This window comes from Ammospiza caudacuta, chromosome 9, assembly GCF_027887145.1.
Source record: "Ammospiza caudacuta isolate bAmmCau1 chromosome 9, bAmmCau1.pri, whole genome shotgun sequence".
NCBI classification, from domain to species: domain Eukaryota; kingdom Metazoa; phylum Chordata; class Aves; order Passeriformes; family Passerellidae; genus Ammospiza; species Ammospiza caudacuta.
Window position 1 is genome coordinate 33,758,487 of NC_080601.1, and position 22,646 is coordinate 33,781,132.

The 22,646-nt window shown below is 41.2% G+C and overlaps 1 protein-coding gene across 1 annotated transcript; it reads left to right on the forward strand.

The window, feature by feature from the left end:
- The first annotated feature begins 39 nt into the window (after nt 1–39).
- On the forward strand, nt 40–22,315 carry SEC23IP (SEC23 interacting protein). Its single transcript, XM_058810844.1, has 19 exons — nt 40–267; nt 2,833–3,356; nt 4,764–4,959; nt 6,433–6,626; nt 6,941–7,030; nt 8,185–8,305; nt 8,614–8,703; nt 9,339–9,480; nt 10,684–10,892; nt 11,503–11,621; nt 12,194–12,364; nt 12,715–12,810; nt 12,985–13,185; nt 13,339–13,494; nt 14,073–14,175; nt 15,276–15,461; nt 15,896–16,058; nt 18,002–18,102; nt 20,264–22,315. The coding sequence occupies exons 1-18, from the start codon at nt 108–110 to the stop codon at nt 18,081–18,083; spliced, it is 3,003 nt and encodes a 1,000-aa protein (XP_058666827.1). The 5' UTR covers nt 40–107; the 3' UTR covers nt 18,084–18,102; nt 20,264–22,315.
- Nucleotides 22,316–22,646: the final 331 nt, after the last annotated feature.

Below are 22,646 nucleotides of genomic sequence, written 5' to 3' on the forward strand. Positions count from 1 at the left end.
GCGGCCGGGCCCGCCTCCCGCCCCTCACGGCTGCGCGCGGCCGCCGCCGCCGCCATCTTGGGTGAGGGCGGAAGGGGCCGGGGCAGGGACGTGGCCGGGGCGCGGCTATGGCGGCGGCGAAGCCCGGGGGAGGCACCGGCAGCGGCACCGGCAGCAGCACCAACCTGCTCTTCTCCTCCTCCGCCACCGAGTTCAGTTTCAACGTGCCCTTCATCCCCGTCAGCCAAGCGCCGGCCGCGCCGCCCGGCCCCGCGCTGCTGCCCGCCGGTACGGAGAGAGGGAGGGCAGCCGGGAGCGCTGGGGATGTGCGGGGTCCCGCCGGGTCCCGCCACCGCCGGGAAGGGGCAGTGGAGCCGGGGGAGTCCCCAGAGCCGAACCGGGGCTCTAAGGGGGGCTGCGGGTTCAGAGGGCCCGGTCCGTGTGGGCTGGAGCCGGCGCTGGGGCTCCCCGAGCCGGGTGTCCCCTGGCGGTTCCTCGGCAGAGACGCTGCTCGGGATTTCATTTTCCGCTTTCTGGCACTTAATTTCTTCTGTTTCCCTCTGTTTAATGCCTGTGTGCGTGTGTGAGGGTTTTAGCGCTGTGTCTAAGCACGGGCACTGATCATCCGCTTGCAGCTCACCGACGCGTCAGTGCTTCCATTCAGTGCGTACTGAATGTTTTCGTGGTTTTTAAACCTCTCTCTCATGGTTTTTAAACCCCTCTCTTCTGTTTTTTCCGTTTGAAAATAGCACGTTAAGCAGCCGCCTTAAATATCCTTGCTAATTTAATCCTGCTTCTAATATCCTTCTCTCCTAAAGCTTTAATGGTGTTCCCAACACATGCGTGTGTAACTTAAAATCTGGTGTTCAGGCACTTTCAGATAAAGGAATGGATATTTTTTGTGAATGTGTTCAGTCAGAGATTAAAGCTCGAAGCGTTAGAAATGCATCTAGAAACCAGATATTTCAAATTTTACTGTGTTGTGCATGTTGAGATTGGACTAATGACTTTTGAAGATCTCTTTTTACCCAAACTGTTTTATGCTGAGTCTTCAAGACTTCATTTCAGCTCTGCTGTATCTTAGCTAAAATAAGTATTAATATAGCTGGAAATCAGTGCAGTACTTCTATGTAGATTTAATAAAATATTTGCCAAGTAAGGCTTTGGAATAGTTTTTTAGATCAACTACATTTTTTTGGATAGGAAGGATAAAAGCATTAAAGTATTATTTCTTCTTGCTTTAGGTATCTATCTAGTTGATACATTCACTAATTCCTTTGTGCAGTCCTCATAGTTTTTCTTTCATGCAAATATACATTATTTTTTCATTAAGAAAATAAAACCATTTTTAAGTGCTGATCTGGCTAGTAGCTTTATACAAATGGTTGTCCTGGCAATTGCCTGAACATTTTGAAGCTGGAGATAAAATTTGATGGGATTTGATTAACGTGGTGAATCTTATTTTCTCCATGTGGCTTAAAATTTGATCATGGAGAGGAGGTGAGGACTCATGGTCTTGTACATGGAGAGAATTTCAGTGGCAGAGGTTGTGCCCCATTCTATGTCAGTCCAAGTAAGGCCCAGGTCCTGTTAAATGTTCTGTTTTCACAATCAAGTGAACTCACCATCTCTCCAGCCAGGTGTTGTTGGGATCTTCTTGCTGAGTGGAATATTTTGCATTTTGAATCATAATTTTAAATTGTGTAAAATGTAATAAGAATCAGTCCAGGGATTTGTTTGACACCTGACAGCCACCATTAGGGAGCTGTGTGCAGTCATTCATTTCTCAGTGGATTCCCCTGTACTCCCTTGGTGCTCCCTGTTACAGTTGTGTTGGCTGTGGATGAAGGCATTTGTTGTTGGCTGCTCACACTGCAGACTCTTGGTCTCTCTGCCTGGGCACTGAGCAGCAGAGATGCTCTGTGGTGTCTGCCCCACAGCCTGGGCTCATTTCATTGCCAGGCAGGTGAAACACTGAAAACATCTGCTGGTTTCTGCAGATGGGACTGGCTCCTGCTCCCTCAGGAGCTGCTCAGGCCATCACAGCCTGAGGTGAGCTTGCTGTGAGACCCCAAATCATGACAAACCTCCTTTTTTCCACTTGTTCCTAGGTCGCTGCAAAGTAGAAAACTGTGGTTGATCAGGACTTCTTTTATTTATTTTCTCCGTGTGAAAGGGCGTTCATGGCCTTGCAACTTTTTAAATCCTCTCCTGCAATTATGCAGAATGATTTTTCTGCATCAGGGATGTGGCTTTTATGCAAGTCTGGAGTAGGATTTCTATAGAGAACTGGAGTAAGTCCTGCTCATTAAGTGGCTTGGGATCATGAGTTATGGCCACCTTGCAAGTTAGATGAGAAACCTTCAGAGGGCTCTGCTGAAGGAGCAGGCAAGAATGGATGGTTTAACCTGTAAGTTTGGCCTATTTAGGAATGTTTTTAAACTCTGTCCTAAAAATAGGAGCATAAAGTCCTATGCTTATAGTCCTGGCTGTTTTCATGGCGGAAGGATATGAACCAAGGTTGTTCTTACTTTTGTGGGATAAGTGAAGTTGGCAGGGATTTTAGTGCCTGCCACATTACCCTGGGAAGGTCCTGACTCCAGTTATGGTTTGGTTTCTTATTTAATATTTGTTGCATTTTCTGTGTACACTGAGTGACTTTTATGGTCCATTTTAAATGTTCTTGAAGGCTTGGTATCTTTTGTTTCATTTTATGGTGTGCTGAATCAAGGATGTGTAAGCTTTATGGGGGCTGACAGTTTTGGCCATAGCTGATGGTGTTACAGAACATTGTGACCCCATGCAGCGATTTGAAGCTCTCACAACTCTCTGGTGATCCTTTTGTTTTTGCAGAAGATTCTGGAGACGTTGGGGAGGAGGACAGCTTCTTGGGTCAGACATCAGCCAGCCCCAACCCACCACAGACCTTCAGCTACTTCTCTCAAGTTCCCAGCAGCTGTGACCCCTTTGGGAGCATTGGGCAGCCACCCTTGACAACTGTTTCAACCCCTGTGGGAGCACCAGCCTTCTCCAGACCTCCCCCTTCACTTCCACTCGTGTCTGGCTCCCAGGATGGGCAAAATGCCTTTTCACCACATATTCCCAAATCCCAGGCTTACAGTGCCCCACCCACTTCTCAGGTGGGCATGTCCCCATACCAGCCCCCTCAGCAGAGCTGTCCCCCTCCTGCCAGCACTGCCCTGCCCGTGGGGACCCCCCAGCAGCAGGGCTACAACCCCTACAGGCACACCACCCTGAGCAGCAGGGCCAACCCCTACCTCACCCCTCCCCAGCTGCAGCAGAGCCACCCCCCTGCCACAGCGTCCCCTGTGCCACCCGTGCAGATGTACCAGACACCCCCGGGGCCACTGACACAGGTATGTGACACCTCCTGCCTGCCACAGCTAAACACGTCACTTTCCTCTTTCAGCTCTGTGCTTTACCTTTTGGAGCTTTTTCTTTTCTGCAAAAAAACCCCAGAAGTAGTCTTGAACTGTTTATAACAGCAAAAGCTTTTCACTAGAAGTAGTTTGGAACTCATGTTCCAGGAAGTCTTCCTGATCTTTGAAGTGAGTGTACCCTGAGGCTGTAGCTCTGTGAGCTCTGGGCATCAGAAACAAAATCAGGTTGTGAAGTTCTGTTGCTCTTTTCTGTGGGTTTCTGAGTTTCAACTATGCTGCTGCATTTTTTGTGCCTCAGCTTTAAATCAGGTCACTCAGCCGCTTCAAAGGTATTGGCTAAAATCTCTTTTTAAGCTGGTTTTGTTGGTGAAGCAGAATTTTTTTTTAACTAAGTCACATAAAATTGTCAGCAAATTCTTTGAAACAAATTGGTTGAGGATTTTGTGTGATATAAAGCAATAATCTTCATTATTTTCTACCTGCAAAAAAGCCCTATTAAAGTAATGCCAATGGGTTAATAAAACCTGTCATGTTTGCCTTGAAAATAGCAAAAACTTTTTATTTTTGCCTGAGCTATTGTTATATTTCTGTTATCAGGAATAATGAATGTGAAGGTTATATAATGACAAAACATAACAAAGGCAGTAGAGCCTAGACAGTCTGGAGTTTTAGACTAAATAATTTCACAACTTCTGTTTATTGGATTTTGTATATTGTATAATATTTTGGTGCCCCCTTTTTTTTCCCTTTAAATGTATCATCAACCAAGGCAGTTGCTACTGCTGACATCAGCTGCTTTTAGTTGTACTGACTGGGATTTTTGTAAAATTTGTATGAAATCATCTTTATATAGGCTGTAGTCCCTTTCAAAATCAGTTCCTTTTCTTGTGCCACTGATGCTACATTTGAGTTTGGAATGTGCCTGTTCTGGTCACTTTGCAGGAAGAGAGCTGTAGCTCAAGTGGCCACTTGTTAAAATGGGGAGTCTTTATGTGAAAGCATAATTATATGTAAATGAACAATAAGAAAAATATATTTTTATTTTCATGTCAAATTTTGTCGTTGTAAGAAACAAGTTCAGCTCAAGTTTTGAAAATTTAAGAGAATATTTGAAATCTCACTGATTTTTAGATAATCATGATGCTAAACCATGGCAGTTTTCAACAGCGTTTGTGGTAATGAAATTCACATTCTTTCTCAGTTTGAGAAGGTGTAAGTTCTCAAACACATGATGAAGTGGACAATATTTTTAGAATGGAAGGTTATATTCTTGGGGAGGAAAGCATCTTAGAAATAAAGGTTCAGAGTATTCCCTATAGCAAAACATAGAAGAGTTCTGTAAAAACCCTGTGAGACTGAGGTGCTGAGCCCATCTCTTTTCAGTTCCCACCATCCCAGTCCCAGCTCCAGCCTGCCAGGCCTGCAGGGCCCCTGGTGCCAGCCCCTCCTGTGCTGCTGCAGAACCACTACGAGCCAGTTCAGCCCCACTGGTTCTACTGTAAGGAGGTGGAGGACAAGCAAATATGGATGCCATTCAGCATTCTGGATTCTGCAAAACTGGAGGAGGTCTATAATTCTGGTAAGTCCTGTCTTATCCAGAGGTGAGCAGAAGGACTAAAGGAAAATACTGGGGTAATGCTGCTCGGTAATGTGCCACACACTCAGCATGTGGCAGTAATAAGTAATGTTTTGAAGATTTTTTTTGGTGACTTAATTTATTTCACTGACATCATCACTGCTTGATGCTGTCAGTGTTGAGATGATTTCGTTATATATATATATGTATAAATATATATATAAAATACATACATGTATATATATGTATTTTATATGTACATATAAAATATATATATGTAATATACCCAAATAGATCTCAGATTTTCATATAGAACTCCTCATTACTTGTGTCTTGGGTTGCCTTTTTGTTAAACTGTGAGTTCTGGAATATGTGTTGGTATTTGGAAGTTTTTCCAAGCGTTTTGTTGTGTACAGAGCATACAGACACATTCTAGAAGCATCTCAGTGTTACAAAGCTTCTCTGCCATGCTGTGACTGTCAGTGCTAATGGCCTGATATTGATCACAGGAGTGGCTGGGGCTGGGCTGAGAGAGCAGAGATGTGTCAGTGTGGTGAGCAGGTGTGTCTGTCTGTCTGTCCCAGTGCAGCAGTGTCAGTGTGGTGAGCAGGTGTGTCTGTCTGTCCCAGTCCAGGAGTGTCAGTGTGTTAACCACATGTGTCTGTCTGTCCAGTCCAGCAGTGTCAGTGTGTTAACCACATGTGTCTGTCTGTCCCAGTCCAGCCCGACCCCAGAGTGTGGTGCTGAGCACAGACAGAGCAGAGCAGTGTCAGTGTGGTGAGCAGGTGTGTCTGTCTGTCCCAGTGCAGCAGTGTCAGTGTGGTGAGCAGGTGTGTCTGTCTGTGTGTCCCAGTGCAGCAGTGTCAGTGTGGTGAGCAGGTGTGTCTGTCTGTCCCAGTGCAGCAGTGTCAGTGTGGTGAGCAGGTCGGTCTGTCTGTCTGTCCAGTGCAGCAGTGTCAGTGTGGTGAGCAGGTGTGTCTGTCTGTCCCAGTGCAGCAGTGTCAGTGTGGTGAGCAGGTGTGTCTGTCTGTCCCAGTGCAGCAGTGTCAGTGTGGTGAGCAGGTGTGTCTGTCTGTCCCAGTGCAGCAGTGTCAGTGTGGTGAGCAGGTGTGTCTGTCTGTCCCAGTGCAGCAGTGTCAGTGTGTTAACCACGTCTGTCTGTCCAGTGCAGCAGTGTCAGTGCATTAACCACACGTGTCTGTCTGTCCAGTGCAGCAGTGTCAGTGCGTTAACCACACGTGTCTGTCTGTCCAGTGCAGCAGTGTCAGTGTGGTGAGCAGGTGTGTCTGTGTGTCCCAGTGCAGCAGTGTCAGTGCGTTAACCACACGTGTCTGTCTGTCCAGTGCAGCAGTGTCAGTGTGGTGAGCAGGTGTGTCTGTGTGTCCCAGTGCAGCAGTGTCAGTGCATTAACCACACGTGTCTGTCTGTCCAGTGCAGCAGTGTCAGTGTGTTAACCACACGTGTCTGTCTGTCCAGTCCAGCCCGACCCCGAGAGCGTGGTGCTGAGCACGGACGGCGGGCGCTACGACGTGTTCCTGTACGAGCGGCTGAGGAAAGCCGTGTACTGGGACGAGGAGCCCTCGGAGGTGCGGCGCTGCCTGTGGTTCTACAAGGGGGACAAGGACAGCCGCTTCATCCCTTACACTGAGGACTTCAGTGACAAGCTGGAGGTTAGTAAGTCACAGAGACCTTGTTTTAATTAGTTCATTGTGTTAATCACCTTAGAAGCAGTTCTTTCTGTTTCATGAAGATGGTTTTCAGAGTGCACTTTCTGGAACATAAGTAAATCCTGAGGAGTGTCTAAAAGGCCACATTGCTTCTGCATCAGTCCTGCACTGCTGTGATCTAAAATCTGCTTGTGTAGTTCTACACGTGACACTTATATAAAGAAAGTTTTGTAAATTTTAACTGTAGCATTTCCTAAGGCCACATAATACTGAGAAGTTTTCCATGCTGACTTTGTGTAACTTGTTTTCTGTTTCAGGCAGAATATAAAAGAGCTGTAACTACAAATCAATGGCATCGGCGACTTGAATTTCCAAATGGGGAGACAATTGTTATGCATAATCCCAAGGTAATAGATTTTGGCAATTGAGTCTTGCAGGAGGAGTGAGCAAAATGGATGGAAGCATAAATTGAATGTTCTCTTAATCTTGCATGAAACATACCAGTTGGTTGTTCTAAGTGTGTGTGCATTAAAGATGATCAAGTTTACAGAACACTGAGCTTGTGCTTGCTTCAGTGTTCTGTCATGTTGTTAAAAGACAGTGCTTTCTGAAACTTGAAGAGAATAAGGATTTGCATAGTAAATGTTTTGGCTAAGCACAACTGGCAGCAAATGGTTAGCAATTTGAATTAGTTTAACCTCAGTCTGTACCCAATGAAATTAAAACAAAGAGCTTTCATGTGGAGAACAGCATTAATCTAGCTATAAGGTAAATAGTTTCTTTAAGGCCTGAGAAGGTTTTTTCTTATTTTCAGGCCATGAGAAAGTAGAGCAAGACAAGTTTTAAAAGTTATTCTAAATACTCTGTGAACAGTCTCATGTGATTAAAACATGGACTTCAGCCATATTGATCAATACTCTTAACTGTTCACTTATCACAAATGCAGTAATTAATACACAGAACTATCCAAGGGACAGAATCATGGTTGCTCCTACTTAAAGTGTTTAATAATCCTGGTTATAGAATTCTGTCCAGTAAAAATCTAGAGAAGGAACATTTAAATCACTTGGTGTCATAAATACAAGTTCACACTGTAAGTCCTATAAACAGCTGTACTATTGAATTACTCACTTTTTAGGGGTTCTGGACTACTTCAGATGCTGTTGTCCTTCCCTGAAAAGCATTGTACTTATTTTTTTCCATCTTCTCCTTGTGATAGTTATTGTAAATCAGGTAGCATTCCATTTCCTCACATTACAAGTAATCTGCTAAGGAAGAGTGGACACTGGATACTAGGAAGGAGGAGCTTGAATAATGCTTGGCTGAGGAGTTAAAATGGTGATTCTGAACCATGAGCAGGCCCAGCTTCTTCACCTAGTGGTTACTTTGAGTCATCAGTTTGCTTTTCACACTAATGGGAATTTTGTGAAAGAAAACATTTGATTTTCAGATTAAAGGAAAAGCAATCAAAGAGTATGTTGAACTATGCAGTGCTTTCACACTACCAGTATGAGTCATGAGGCTTTTCTGTGGTTGGAATTGGACACTGTATTTGTTACAGGTCATAGTTCAGTTCCAGCCTTCTACCACATCAGATGAATGGGGCACCTCTCAAGATGGGCAGTCGAGGCCAAGGGTGGTGAAACGTGGAATTGATGATGACCATGATGAGATTCCTGATGGTAGGTGATGAGACTCCTGGTGCACTTGGGTCTGCACCGGGAGCAGTTTGGATCTGTGCAGAAGCTGGTGGGTGGAGCGGCTCTGTGCTGTTTGTGCCTGGAGTCTAAAGATTGAAGTTATTCCTTCATCTGAGCTGTTTGCTGAGGTTATCTGGTTTTGGGGTGTTTTAATCCTGTGGGCTCTGTTATGTCCTTTACCATGATATGCAATAGGCTTTATGAAACAAGTGTGTATTACACTGAGCTTCACTCCTGCTGTACATATTAGTACTCTGAATGTTTTCCTTTTTTTTTTTTTTTTCCTACAGGAGAAATGTCCCAAATTGACCATCTGGTATTTATGGTTCATGGCATAGGTCCTGTATGTGACTTGAGGTTTAGAAGCATTGTTGAGTGTGGTAAGTTTGGGCTTGTATAATGAGCAGTTGTATTCTTGCTGCTTAAATGTGGCTCTCTCTAGCTCATATAAGCACATCTTTATAAGTTTTTTTGAAAGAAAAGTCTCAAATGTTAAGAAATTCAATTTTTTCATGATTATTTTCCAAAGGCAGAATCTGTGTTCTGTCAAACTTGAAGCTTTAGCTGTTGTTAGTTAGTGTTGTTGTTAGTTCTCAATACCACACTTGCAGGGTGGTTTGGGTTTTGGGATGTGTGGTGAGGGGGGTTTTTTGGTTGATTGTTTTTTTCTTTTTGTGGTGTGAGTGGATGTGTTTGCTTTGTGTGGCTTGGTTTTTTGACCTTTTTTTTTTTTTTTAATACGCTTTGGTACAACTGAGTAAATGAACAAAGCCCTCTCAGGTTATGGAGTGAACAGGCAATCATTGTGAGATAAATAGAAGCTTGCTAAAAATCCACTCCAACAAAAATGAGTACTTTCTTATTGTTAGAATGGTAATACTTGAAAAGATTTTTTCAGCTTTCAATTTCCATCATTTCTATTCTGACTATCTGTAAAATTAAGGGGAAGGAGGGACTATTTGTGTGTTACTTGAGTATGCAGCTATCAGATTTTCATTATTGTTTTTCTTCACAGTTGATGATTTTAGGACTGTTTCTCTGAAGCTGTTGCAGACTCACTTCAAGAAGTATTTGGAGGAAGGCAGAGTGAGCAGGGTGGAATTCCTTCCAGTTCACTGGCACAGTTCTCTGCATGGGGATGCAACAGGTGTAGACAGGTGAGGATGCTGTTTAATGTTGAAAACATCTTAAAAGCTGCTGTTTAATGGGTTATGGAAAGTGGGGAAAAAGAGCAGTTCATATGCAGATGACTGAATTAGAGAATTGCAGATTTTTAAAAATTAACATTTTGATGAGGTGTATTTGGAAAGCTGGAAGGGCTTGAGGAATATCTCTCTTGTTTATTTTCATGCACACGACTTTTCAGTACAGGATTTACATGAGAGTGGCCAATGCATGATACTTGATGAGTGAGTGTGCAGAGTTGTGATCACAAGGATGAGGTGGTGAGCCTGGAGATGTTTTGTCCATGAGGTGTGCACAATTTAGAGTAGAGAGTTTTCTATTCTTTATTTTCCTGCAGTCTGATTCAGTTTCACCCTTTCTGAGGAAGGCATTGAGCCCTCTGAGCAGTCCCAGAGAAGTGCCTGAATTATGATTAGGCATTTGAGCTAAGGGGTTTTTTTTTGAAGCAAAGTATCTATATTTGGGTAAGAATGTTACAGCATTTAAAAATCTGTTTTAAAATCCCTTCTCTGTGCCTACCCCTTTGCTATGACTTCACATTTCAAGCTGTTTCCCTTGCTCAAATCTGGGGAAGTAAAAATTGTGAGGATGGCAACCTGTGGCACTTAAAGTGATGCTGATGTTCTCCAGACTGTTGTAGCTCAGTGAAATCACACTGCTTTCCTCCAGCCTTGCTGTTTTATTTGCATTTGAGCACTGCATGAGGAGGAATCCTTATTCTGTTAATCAAACCAGGCAGTCTCAAGTCTAGAGCAATTCCAGTGCAGCTGTCTTGACTCCAGGCAGGCAGATGGTGATGCCAAGCTTCTCCTTCAAAAAGAGAGTATTACCATTCTCTGAGTCTAAATTTATATGCAAGTTCCTTTTTCTCTTCCACTTCAATCTGCTCACCAAACTTCCCTGGTACTTTATGAGAGTAGAGTTGGAATAGAGAGAAGAGGTTATTTCAGGCTGGAGAGAAAAAAAAAAGAGCTGTATCTTTCTGAAATATTACAATCAGCAGGTAGCATTAATGTGTGAATATGCAACAAGGCCAGAAGGCTGTATGGGTTTTTAAAATCTCTAAAGAGACTCTTTCTGTAGCATTTACGTTGCATTAATTTCAAAAGCTAACAAAATTTCTCACGAGCGTTTCTTAAAAGCCTTTCATGCTTTTAACGATTCTGTGTTACCAGGAACATAAAGAAAATCACTTTGCCGAGCATTGGTCGCCTGAGGCACTTCACCAACGAAACGCTGCTCGACATCCTGTTCTACAACAGCCCCACCTACTGCCAGACCATCGTGGATAAAGTGGGCATGGAAATGAACCGCCTGTACGCGCTCTTCATGAGCCGCAACCCCGACTTCAAAGGGGGAGTCTCTGTGGCTGGGCACAGCTTAGGTGATTGTCTGGGGAATGCTGCTTTTGTCACAAATCAGTTCCTCTCAAAAGGAAAATGGCCCCTTTGTTATGCATAAATGTCAAATTAGCGGTTAGGGCATGGCTGTCTTTCAGAAAACAGCCAACAAGCTCCTCTCAACAGCTGAGTTTATCAGGCTTTGAGAGAAAGTCAGTACTTCCCTTCATGAAAACTTAGTGTCCAATCTGTGTTTAAAAGTTAGCAGATTATCTGGTGACTTGTTAGATGTGTGATGTCTGTGTCTCAGAACCCCCACTTAGTAACAGTACAATCATTTTTTGGAATATAGAATAAGTGTTAGAGCAGAATATGGACATACTGGTTTGGACTGGAACTTTTCCTCCAGTTCACCAAGCAGTCTCAGATGTTTAAGGAAAAATAGTTTAGTCATGGCAACTACATAAACGTGAGCAGGAGAGAAAAGAGGCTGCTTTTAGCTTTTTAAGTTCAAGGTAACATATGAGTATTTTCCTTCAGCCATCTCTTGATCAAACTGTACTGTGACATTACTGTTGCATATAAATCTTGCTCAAGATTTAGGGACAGGAAAACCTGATATTTCCCCAAATCAGCTCTAATTCCTGTTTGCAGGTTCCTTAATTCTATTTGACATATTGTCTAACCAGAAGGACTTGGCTTCATCAGCAAATTCTGGACCATTCTCTGGTGTTAATGGGAGTGTGAAGGACGTGGCTGTTCATGATAAACAGGTAATTTGCATGCTGGTCTTTCCAGGCCTATAAATTGATATTTTCAATCATTTTTTTCTTAACTTTTCAGAATTTATTAGCTGAACAAGTCTGTGGGTTTTGATAGTACATTTAAACATGTTAATGGAAAGATGCTGTTTTGTAAATATTGTAATTTCTCAGGACAAATTAATTACCTCTCTCTTAAGTTTCAAGTAGGCCAGTAATGAGATTTGGTGGTGAGCATCAGCTTTGACCCTTGTGAACATGTAACTTGGTCTAACAGTAAATGATGGGGCAGATGTATAAAAGAGAGAGAATTTGTGTTTAGACTAGAAATGGTGACCAGTTGTTTGAGGAATAAAAGGAAGCATTTTTGAGTGTTTTGTCTCTCACAGTAATTTTTAAATATTTATTTTGCAGCTCTATTTTAGTGGAAAATCTGTGTCCCGCTTCACTAAAAATGGATATATATTTACAGAGCTTGCTTAATAATATTTTAAGAGAAAATAGTTAAACTTGGTTTTGCTTGCTGCTTCCTGGTTTTTCCGCTATTAGAGGGTGTGATTCTGTTTGTGTGCTGTTTTATTGAGATGACTGAAGATACCAGTTCCTTGGGCTCCTCCATTGCTACTTCTGCTGATGACCTTTGTGAGGCTGAAGCAGAGGAAGATGTTCCCACTCTGCAGAAGACCCTGGAGATGCTCAGTTTGTCAGAGTACGTGAGCACCTTCGAGAAGGAGCGCATCGACATGGAGTCCCTGGTACTGAAACCCTCGCTGGGCTTCTGGGGCTGCCCAGGGGAGGGAGGTTCATGTTTGGGATTTCTTCTTGTTTTGTTTTCCCTCTCAGTGCCCATGAGAGCAGTTGCAAAGATGAGATAATCAATGCATGACTTGAAGACTCAGTGTTCTGCAGCTCTTGTTTTTTCTTGATGTGATGCATCCACCCAGTTGTTAGGGCACTCTGTGTCTTTTTAATATTTTGTATTTTCTGTAGCTTTATAAATTGACTTAACAAATTCATAATTATTCATTTTACTAGAAAAGTTTTAAGTACTTTTTCTACTAGAAAAATACATTTTTATGTGTGTGTTTGGTGTTTGTTTCTTTAGCTCATGTGTACAGTTGATGACCTGAAGGAGATGGGGATACCTCTTGGACCAAGAAAGAAAATAGCTAATTTTGTAAAAGACAGAGCAGCCAAGCAGGTAAATAGATATTTCAGGATGGAAATTAAAAGTTGGTAAGTTGTAACTGACTTCCTTGCTGTGGACAACCTTCTATTCTTGAACACTCTTGTTGACATCCTGAATATATTAAAGGAATTTTGACAGTGTGAAATTAACCTTTTTTCTCCCTAACTTTAAAACTTTTCTCAAAAGGAACAGAAGAAAGCAGTAGCAGAGAAGAAAGCAGTGCTGGCTGCCACACTCCAGACTCAAGAAGACACCCAGAAATCAAAAGAGGCAATTTCTCCTGTGTCATCTTCAGAGTCTGGGCACTCAAAGAGGAAGCTCCCAGTTGGTGCATCTGTGTCTTCTGTGAACATTGACTATGAGTATTTCGAAATTGGAACTGGCCAGGTGAGACTGTGTGGATCTAAATGATTAGAACAGTTTAAAGGATTTGATCAATCCTCTCTTTTCACTATAGTTTTTTTAATGTTGATGACCTTTAGCTAGTTCCTTTGAAGCTGACAGTTCTGAGAGATGATGTGTCTGATTTCTGCCTGGTAGGTTTCTGTGGTTTACAGTGCACTGGACTTTGAACCAGATATTTTCTTTGCTCTTGGTTCCCCTATTGGTGTGTTCCTTACTGTGAGGGGTGTGGAGAAGATTGATGAAAACTACAGACTCCCCACCTGCAAGGGATTCTTCAATATCTATCACCCAGTGAGTAGCAGTGCTTTTGACATTTGATTTCAGTTGATGTAGATGACAAAAAAGGCAGAATACTAAGTTCTACCTTCTGAGCATTACACCTCTTGTTCCCCTGTGTACATTTCCTAAAACACTTCCAGGCATGGGTTGTTTTCATAATATTTGCCTTGTTTCTTTTCAGAATTAAGGAATTTTTTTTTTTGGGGGGGGGGGGAGTTGTTTAGGTTTTTTCATTAATTTGAGGCTGCTTTTGTAGATTTTTATGGAATGTTTGTATTTTTACATGCAGTGTTTGTTCTCCTCTGTCTCATTTTGTTTAACAGTTTAATGTTGATAGAGATTGAGTGCAAGGAAATCTTGCTGTTGTGTTTCCTCATTAGAATCTCCTTCTGTAGGGAGAACAAGACCAAAGGAATTCATGAACCTGCTTAATGTCATGAACTGAATTTCTGTAAATTCCAATAGTGCAGAATTAAAAAAAGGTTGTATATAATCCATATTCCCATAAATAGGGATTTTTTTTTCATTGAAATGTGATAACTAGAATAATTTTAAAGATAACTAAATGTCAATGTGTTGTCTCTTAACAGCTTGATCCAGTAGCTTACAGGTTAGAACCAATGATCATTGAAGACCTGGATTTAAAACCAGTTCTCATTCCACATCATAAAGGCAGAAAAAGACTTCATCTGGGTAAAAAGAAAACTTACTTCATATGGATCCTATTCATTATTTCTCATTTGATGCATCAGAATATTGTAAGATTTTAAGAGACTAATGAATATCCCTGGATATCTGACTGTATTTTTCCTGAATATCAGAGGTGATTCCACCCAGCCCCATAAGCTGGGTATTCACAATTCCATTCAAAAGTAATAATCACATTTCCTCCAGATTTAACCTTGTCTTACCAAAGTTCCATTAAAACATTGCTGTACATTGCTTGATCACCTTCATTTCTAAGAAGCTGTGAAACAGAAACAAAATTTCTTGGTGTCCTTAATGACCACCATGATGTGTTTAACCAGAATCTGTTCAGTGTTGGCAACCCTGAGGGAAAAGGAGGTTCTGTGGCCTTTGGAGGGCAGGGACACACTTTGTTGCTCCTGGCTGCACATCAGACCAAGGTGCTCCACTTAAATTTTGCACATCTAATAAGGAAAGTCAGTTTTGCTGTTGTGCAAGTTCACAGAGCCCTCCTGAAAGCCTCTCTTCAGGCACTTGGAGAGATTCTGTCCTTTGGAATTGTCCATTAGAGTGAGTCTGCTTTGCTGGACTGCACAAGATACTTGTTTCAGGTTACAACTCTCCAAAAGTGTGTATAATAAAGGAGCAAAATATGGTCTCTTGCTCCTTATTGTTTTGACTTTGATTTAGGTTGATTCATTGACCCATTCAGTAAGAAGTCAATTGTGTATTAATAGCATTTCACCTGATCTTTTAAAATGGACTGGAGAAGCAAGAAACATGCATTAATTTTTATGTGTATTAATTGTATTTCACCTAATCTTTTAAAATGGACTGGAGAAGCAAGAAACATGCATTAATTTTTATGTGTATTAATTGTATTTCACCTCATCTTTTAAAATGGAATGGAGAAGCAAGAAACAGGCATTTATGACATAGCAGGCTTGTTTCTGCTGGTAGTTGAGATGTTTATTGAACAGAACTTTATCATTCTGCTTTTAGTTGGTAATTTTAAATCCTCCTGAATTAAATTTTAGTTAGTAATTTTAGTTAGTAATTTTAAATCCTTCTGAGTGAAATTTTTGATGTTTTTTTTTCTTTCTCAGAGCTGAAAGACTCTCTGTCTCGTATGGGATCTGACCTGAAGCAGGGCTTTATCAGCTCTCTGAAGAGTGCATGGCAGACCCTAAATGAGTTTGCACGTGCTCATACATCTTCAACCCAGCTGCAAGCAGAGCTGGAGAAAGTAGCTAACCAGATTAAAGAGGAGGAAGAAAAGCAAGTGGTGGAAGGTACATGGACACATTATTGGTTTTTCTGTAACTTCCTTGTCTCAAATCAGTTGACACTTGAGTATACCAGAGACTGTTTGCTATTGATTTTCCTGACCCTGTTAAGGAGATCTCTGCTAAATGCCAGGTTCCCACCAAAGCTGCTCTGTCACTGTCCTCCTCAGCTGGGTCTGGGAGAGAAATTACAATGAAAGCTTTGTGGGTTGGAGTGAGTTCAGGGAGAGATCACTCTCTTTAGAAAACTGTTTAAACTGTTAGGAAAGAAATAAGCCTATAGTTCAGTAACTTTCTAAACCATGCTGGGCAGTTCAGGTTGTTATTGTCTTATCACAAACACTTGGAAATTACAGCAGAAAAAATGGGTAATATTTCTTAATTATAGTCAAGCAGGCTGTGCTTGAAAATAGTTGAAATGTGAAACTCTTTGATTTTAGCTGAGAAGATCACTGAAAGTGCAGAGCCTCCAAAAGATGAAGATGTTTCAGTGAAGGTTGGGATGCTGAACGGAGGGCGTCGCATTGATTATGTTCTACAGGAGAAGCCAATAGAGAGCTTCAATGAGTACCTGTTTGCTTTGCAGAGCCACCTGTGCTACTGGTAAGGGGAGATATCTGTGGTTCCAGAAATTCTGCTGAAGGGACACAGTATGTGTGATTGTCCAGGAGTGTCAGGGTCAGTGCTTGGATGTACTGTTTGATAATCCTATTTCAAAGTAAAATTCTGTGTTAGAAATCTGTTTGCAATGAAGACATTGCACTCTCTTCTCTTGACCTTTGACACTCCAAACACAATTTTTTAGCTACTGTCATTTTCAAAACAAGGAGAACTCTGGAAGCATTTTCACAACTGCAGCTTTTCAAACAAAACTGTTCATGAAGGATTTTTATTAGACTACAATAAGTGGTAAAACTTTATTGCTTCTTCTGGCAGAGCAAAGGATGTGGGAACTATATTTAACAGCACACCTTGGTATGTAATAGCCAACCTTGAGTGTCAGCTGTGAGCTGTGCAAAGTGATGTTGGTGAGGGAGGAGTGACTGGTCTCTCATTCTGAGTTCAGCAGGTGCTGGACAAAGAGTGCTCTACATTCTTTCTGAAGGTTTTGATTTTCAGTAGGTCATTTTAGCAGCAGGCATTTTTTCCAGAGGTTAAAACACAGCTCTGAAGGCATTACCTGAAGGGTCTCATTAGAGCCATCATCTCTGGGATGCTGAAGCTCAGCCCCTGCCAGAGGAGGGGTTCCCGGGCTGCTGTCTGGGTGACCCGGTGGTGGCAGTGCCGTTCCACGGGCAGGGCTGAAGGGACCGGAATTCCTTCCACAGGGTGGCAGCCGATCACTGCCAGCATTTTAAAAGCTTGGTACCTGTGCCTGTTTTTGTCATTCGAGTAAGGAAGATAAGCACAGTGATTAATGACCCGAATAGGAGAGCATTTCTTCCTGAGGAATGGTGGGAAGAGCTTTAAATGAAATGCTCTGAGTGTTGGAGAGATTGGAGCTTCTGTGTTGAACCTTCTGCTTGCTTGTTTGCTGCTCATTTAATGCAGAGACCATCAAGGAATGTCTGTGCTGAATTGTGGAATATACATGCATTCCCTTAGCTTGTGTGTTTAATTCTGTACTGGTGTTCTGCAGATTGTTCCTCACATTTGGAGGATCACAGTTCTGACCATCTAAATCTCCTTCACTGGCTCCCTATATGATTTATTTTAAAAAGCACAGAGAGCTGCCCTCATCTAACAACTCCTGCAGCTCTGGAACTTTGTTAAAAATTACCTGTTTAGCATAGTTTTTTTTTATGTTTGCATTATTTATGTATGTCTAAATAGCATTTTATAGATGAAGAAGAAGATTAAGTCTATTCATGTTAACTTTAGATTCAGACAGCCTGAAGCTTTGCTTTTTGAAAAGATGAGGGAAAACAGCCACTTGGAAACATGGCACTTGAATGATATTAATCTTTAAATTATTGGAGATGTATCTAACATTTTAGTGGTAAGCAAGAGAGGAAGACTATGGGTATTTAACATACTCTATTTACAATTAAGGGCCTGCCAGTTAGAGAAGAAATTAGAATATTGCTGCTAGAACTGGGCTAATTATTGGACTGGGACAAAGTGAGTAGAATGAAGTGTGGAATATATTCAGGACAAAAAGTGAAACATTATTTGAGGAGATTAAGATGAGGTAGTAACACCAAAGAGGAGGATAGAGGAGAGGATTTGGAGTTTGCAGCATAGGAAGCTAGGGAGGACAGGAGGGGGAAATGCACTAGGGAGAAGGTAAATGCATAGGCTGGGGTTGACAGCAGAACTAATTCAAAACTTGTGTAGAATTATACTTTGAAGGAAACTGGTAGGGGTAAGGCCATGTTCATGAAAAATAAATACTGGGCCAAGAGGTTGTGAACACTCTTTGGAGAGCTGAATTAGGCTGGAATGTGACTTAGGAGAATTAGAAGATGGACCATACTGAACTAACCTTTTCCTCTTTTTTTCCCTTCCCTTTTTCCCTTTTGTTTTATTTATTTCATTCCTCAAAGGGGATCTGAAGACACTGCCTTGCTGTTTCTCAAAGAGATATACAGGACCATGAATATCAATCCTGAGCAGCCACAGCATTGATGTATAAAAACATGAATTTGTAAGTTTGCTCTAATGTAACTTCTGTGCTCGTATCAAATTCAGCTACAGCTTAGATGTCTTTACTTTCCCTTTCTCCTCTGAAGTTTAAATTATGAAGCAGACAGCCATTAAATGTCATTTTGATTGCAAAAACAATTTCTAAACTTGAATGCAGAGGAAGTCTTTTTCTTCTTCCTTTCATTTCCAGAAGATATTTGATGTTAGTGCTTTTGGTACTGGATAATAATTGCTACTACAAATGCAACCAAAGTATGATCTCTTTCTTCTGCTTCTCCCTCAGTTTTTTGTTCAGTGAATGTTCAAGAATAGGAAAATTTAGTGAAATTGGATATGATGAAACTTTATTTACAGTGCAGTAGATTAAAGAATCCCCAAAGTGTTTCACTGGTGAATGTAAATACTGGATTGTTTCACCAGTGGTGCACATTTGTCAGCAAAAAGCTGTTTGTGTCCTAAGAAGGTGTTAAACATGACTATTGATAAATTAATGAGACCCTTATATGTCAGTATTTTACTATCTTTGCATAGATTAAGAATTTCAGTAGAGCAAGTGAAATAACACAGCATGGAAATTTACTTGGAAAAGAAATTAAATACATGTTACAGTTGAGCATCTTAGATCTGAAATATTGTAGCAGGTATTTTTATTTCAAGATGTAGGTTTCCAGACTAAGGATCTGTATTGTACCAGTTTGCATCACTGGTTGTTACAGAAAAGAAAATACTTTCTTTTGAGAGGCAGGGAAGAAATAATATGCACCTTGCCTTTTTGCAATCATACAAGATAGTTTCTGATGTATTTCTCCATTTTCAGAAGAGCTGATAATGTCAAGGTACATAAATACCCAGCATGAAGAGAAATGCTTGACATTTCAGAGGAATATTTTAGGTATCTTTCATTGCTATCATACAGTTTTAGTACTCTTTTGTAACAGAATGCTTCTGATGGTCAGTTGATAGCAGCTTTTTTTTTAATAAAATGTCAAGGCTGATCAAATGCATTTCTTTAAGGCATGGAGAGGTAAAAGGAAAAAGGCAGCAGCTGGCTGCACAGCTCTGACAGTGCTGGATCAGCCATCACAATGGCTTATGCACAGGCTCCAGTCACAGTTGCAGAATTTTTTCTCTGCTATTTCTTTATGATGGCTCTGGCTGAAATCATGGGAATCTGATTGCAGAGGGAATGCCTTTCAGCCTCATGGCAGGGGACGGGGTGTGAGGATTTACCAGTGCAGAGCTCAGAGGAGTTTGCTGCTCAGCTGCAGCAGACACTGCATAACTCTGGGTGTTTCATTGGGAACTCCACTGCTGGGGGACAGTTTAGCAGGATGTCACACAGCAAAGCACACTCAGGGAAGTCTGTAATTCCATCAGGAATTGCTCAGAATGTTCCCCAGCACTGGTTTGACTGGACAGTGTTTGAGACTGGGATTCAGATACCAGAGGCTTAAATGGGAGGGCAGATGGTACTGAAGTGGTGTCTTGGGAAGGCTGCACACCACAAGACCAAGAATCTTTTCCACATGACAAGAAATGTCTTCACATGTGCTGAGTTAAATATTATCACATCACAAGGAATTACTGAAGTAGAAAATTCTCCCTCAGTGTTAGCAGTCATGTGGGTTTTTCTGTTCTTTTAAGACCTTCAAATGTGAAAGGTGGCAGTGTGAAGGTAATTATTACCAGTGGTGCCTCTGACAGCAACATCCATTTTATTTCGTGTGAGTGGCTTGATTTAGCTCTTCTAGAAGCTGCTCTTTGTGAAACAGTAGTGCAAGGTTTCATAAAAACAATGGAAAGAAGTGCACCAGCAGATTAAACCTAGGACATATAAACTGTCACCATCCTCACTAGGATAATTTATTACCAAAAGCTAAAGATTCTAACAGCTGGTTAAAATGCATAATTAATGACACCCTATTAGCAGTTGTTGTGAGCTTTTTCTGTTTGCAGTTGTAATTGCCAATTTATGTCCACAGAAAGTACATTTCAGAGGCTTACTGTATGAAAAGTTTGATTAAAAACATGTATGAATTTTTAGATCTTTTTGAGCCCTCTTGAAATTGAATGGGGGCATATTTAATTTGATCAGTACTACTGCAGGAATAGAAAACCTGATGGATTTCCTATTTCCAATATGTTCTGTTCTCTCTGCACAGCCATACCCATTCCTCCTGCAGACCTGGTGAAAACCCCTCTGAGGAACATCTGGTATTTTCAGAGTTGCATATGAGAGGATAAACATCAGAGGTTTTTTCCCTGCCATTCCAGAACTTACTTGGATTCTACCTTCTTGTGTCACTTCAAGCAAACTTGAGTTATGAGATGATCAGGACTGTCATTCAGGAGATGGATGGAATGACACAGTTTTGATCTTAAATCAGCTCAGTTGTGCCATTGCCAAGTATAAGGTGATTGAAGAAGGTTTTTTTGGCATGCAAATCATAACTTCTGTCCTTCAGCTCTCCTGTCCCAGCTGGCTGCCAGACATGCTTTGCCTCCCAAGGCAGCATGTCCTCAGTGAAAAGGACTTGATGAGAAACAGCAATAATCTACTGGTCTTGACACATTTGTTCATGCCCCTTTAAGAAATGAAATGTGAACTGAAGTTATAACCATCTTTAATACAAATTACACAAACCAGTTCATATTTACTAAAATCTAGCAACCAGAATAATTTTCTTACTATTGTAAGTGTGATGGAGATTATTTTATAAAGACCTTTTTAAGCCTCTGTTAAGAGTTTTATTGTGGCTTTTTTTAAAGTAAAAATGAACTTTTGACTTTGAAAATATTAGAAGTTTGTTACAGCTAGTTCAGTGTTCACATATCCTGAAATGAGGAACGATTTAAAATGACATTTTGATCTGGTAATTATAGAATCACAGACTATTCTAAGTTAATTAAGGCAATTTTAGTGAAACTAGGCTGCAGTTATGAGAGCTAAAACACTTACCTTGACCTTGCAGTTTAACATCTCAGAACTGTTACTGTAAATAGGAACCTGAAGCTTATGGGTGCTAGATAATAATCTAGATCCAGCCCTGCAATCCAGACTCCATTTTCATGTAATGAGGTTGAGGTGAGTTAGGTGTTGTGAAACCTTTGGAATTAATGTCTCTGACTACTGAGCTTCTGTAGCTTCAATTTACACACACGTTGTGGCTTTCCTAAATATTAGTGGCTTAACCTTATTCCTGACTATTTGCCTCTGTTATTGCAGTAAACAAATTTTGAAATGCAGTATGATTTTTTTTCCTTGATATATGTAAAATACACATGATTGTGTATACAAATCGATGGCTGTAATTAAAATTACCTTACTTCCAGTGGGTCTTTTCAACAAGGTTTTGTATGTAATCACAAAAAATAGTTTGGGAGGTTGCTTAGTCCAACTTCCCTGCTTAGGGCCTTGTTGAAGGCTGGAGATGCTTTGCCTCTCTGGCCCTGGTGTAATGTTTGACTGCTGGGATTGCAGGATTTTTTTTCTGATACACAGTTGAAATTTTCTGGGTGGGGCTCATATCTGTGGCCTTTTGTCCTTTCTCTGCATCTTCAAGAATAACATCTCTGTCTTCTCTTGTACTCTGACATTGACAGCTGAGGACAACAAGGAGATTTTCCTGTTTGGCTTCTCAAGACCCAACACTTCCCTTGGCATCTCCTTGCCTGCCTTGGGCTGTGGCCCTCTAGCGAGTGTTGGGCTTTCCAAAATCCTTCTTGCTCTGGGGAGAAAGTTTGCCAAAGGAAACTTTTTATCCAAAGCAAACAAATGTCTTTATAAATGACCCTGTCAGACAGAAATTTTTAAGCTTTACAATGTCCTTTGTTAGTTAGAATACAAATTTTTTTAATGTATATACATACAACACAAACACCATGACCACTGCCCTCATTTCCATGGTAAGTATCAGGGTGGAGGGTTATACACATTTATATTTATCAACTCTGTGCCACATGAGCAATCTGAGTTTGCTTAAATAGCATTTTTAAGCAGGTGCTGGGCTGTGCCACATTCCCTTGGGAGGGGGCAGCAGTACCAAGGAACAGTCAGATTTTATGGGTTTGTGTGAGAGGAATTGCTGCAGGGGGACCTGCAAGGAGCTGCCTTGCAATGGAAGGGGAACAGGAGGATGCTGCAGGAATGAGGAGCATCTGGAGTGCAGAAATTGGTTGGGGAATATGGCATAAAAATTAGCTCTAGTTAAAGAAATAAAAAATGGGCTGCAAGTTCAGTAATGAGCCATTCTTACATCTTAAAAGCAAATGGAAGTTTGGACATAAAGGATGGAAAAATGAGTGTAACCTATGGTTATATAAAAGAAAAATAAAATAAATTGAGTTTATAGTGATTTAAAATCTTACAAATGAATACTTTGCTTCCTCAGCAGAAATCTTCCTTGTGTGCTGCAACACACACCATACATACACAGCTTCCAGTATATCCAGTAAATTTTGATTTATTTTTGTATGTATTACAATGCATAATTAAACAGGTAAGGCTAATTACACTTTAATTAGTCAATCCACATACAAAAATTT

Bases quoted from the DNA above. Each gene is read 5' to 3' on its own strand.
- SEC23IP (XM_058810844.1), top strand. From the start codon at position 108: ATGGCGGCGGCGAAGCCCGGGGGAGGCACCGGCAGCGGCACCGGCAGC. The intron at 6,627-6,940 runs GTTAGTAAGTCA...TTTCTGTTTCAG, and splicing joins ACTTCAGTGACAAGCTGGAG to GCAGAATATAAAAGAGCTGT. The intron at 14,176-15,275 runs GTAAAAAGAAAA...TTTCTTTCTCAG, and splicing joins CAGAAAAAGACTTCATCTGG to AGCTGAAAGACTCTCTGTCT.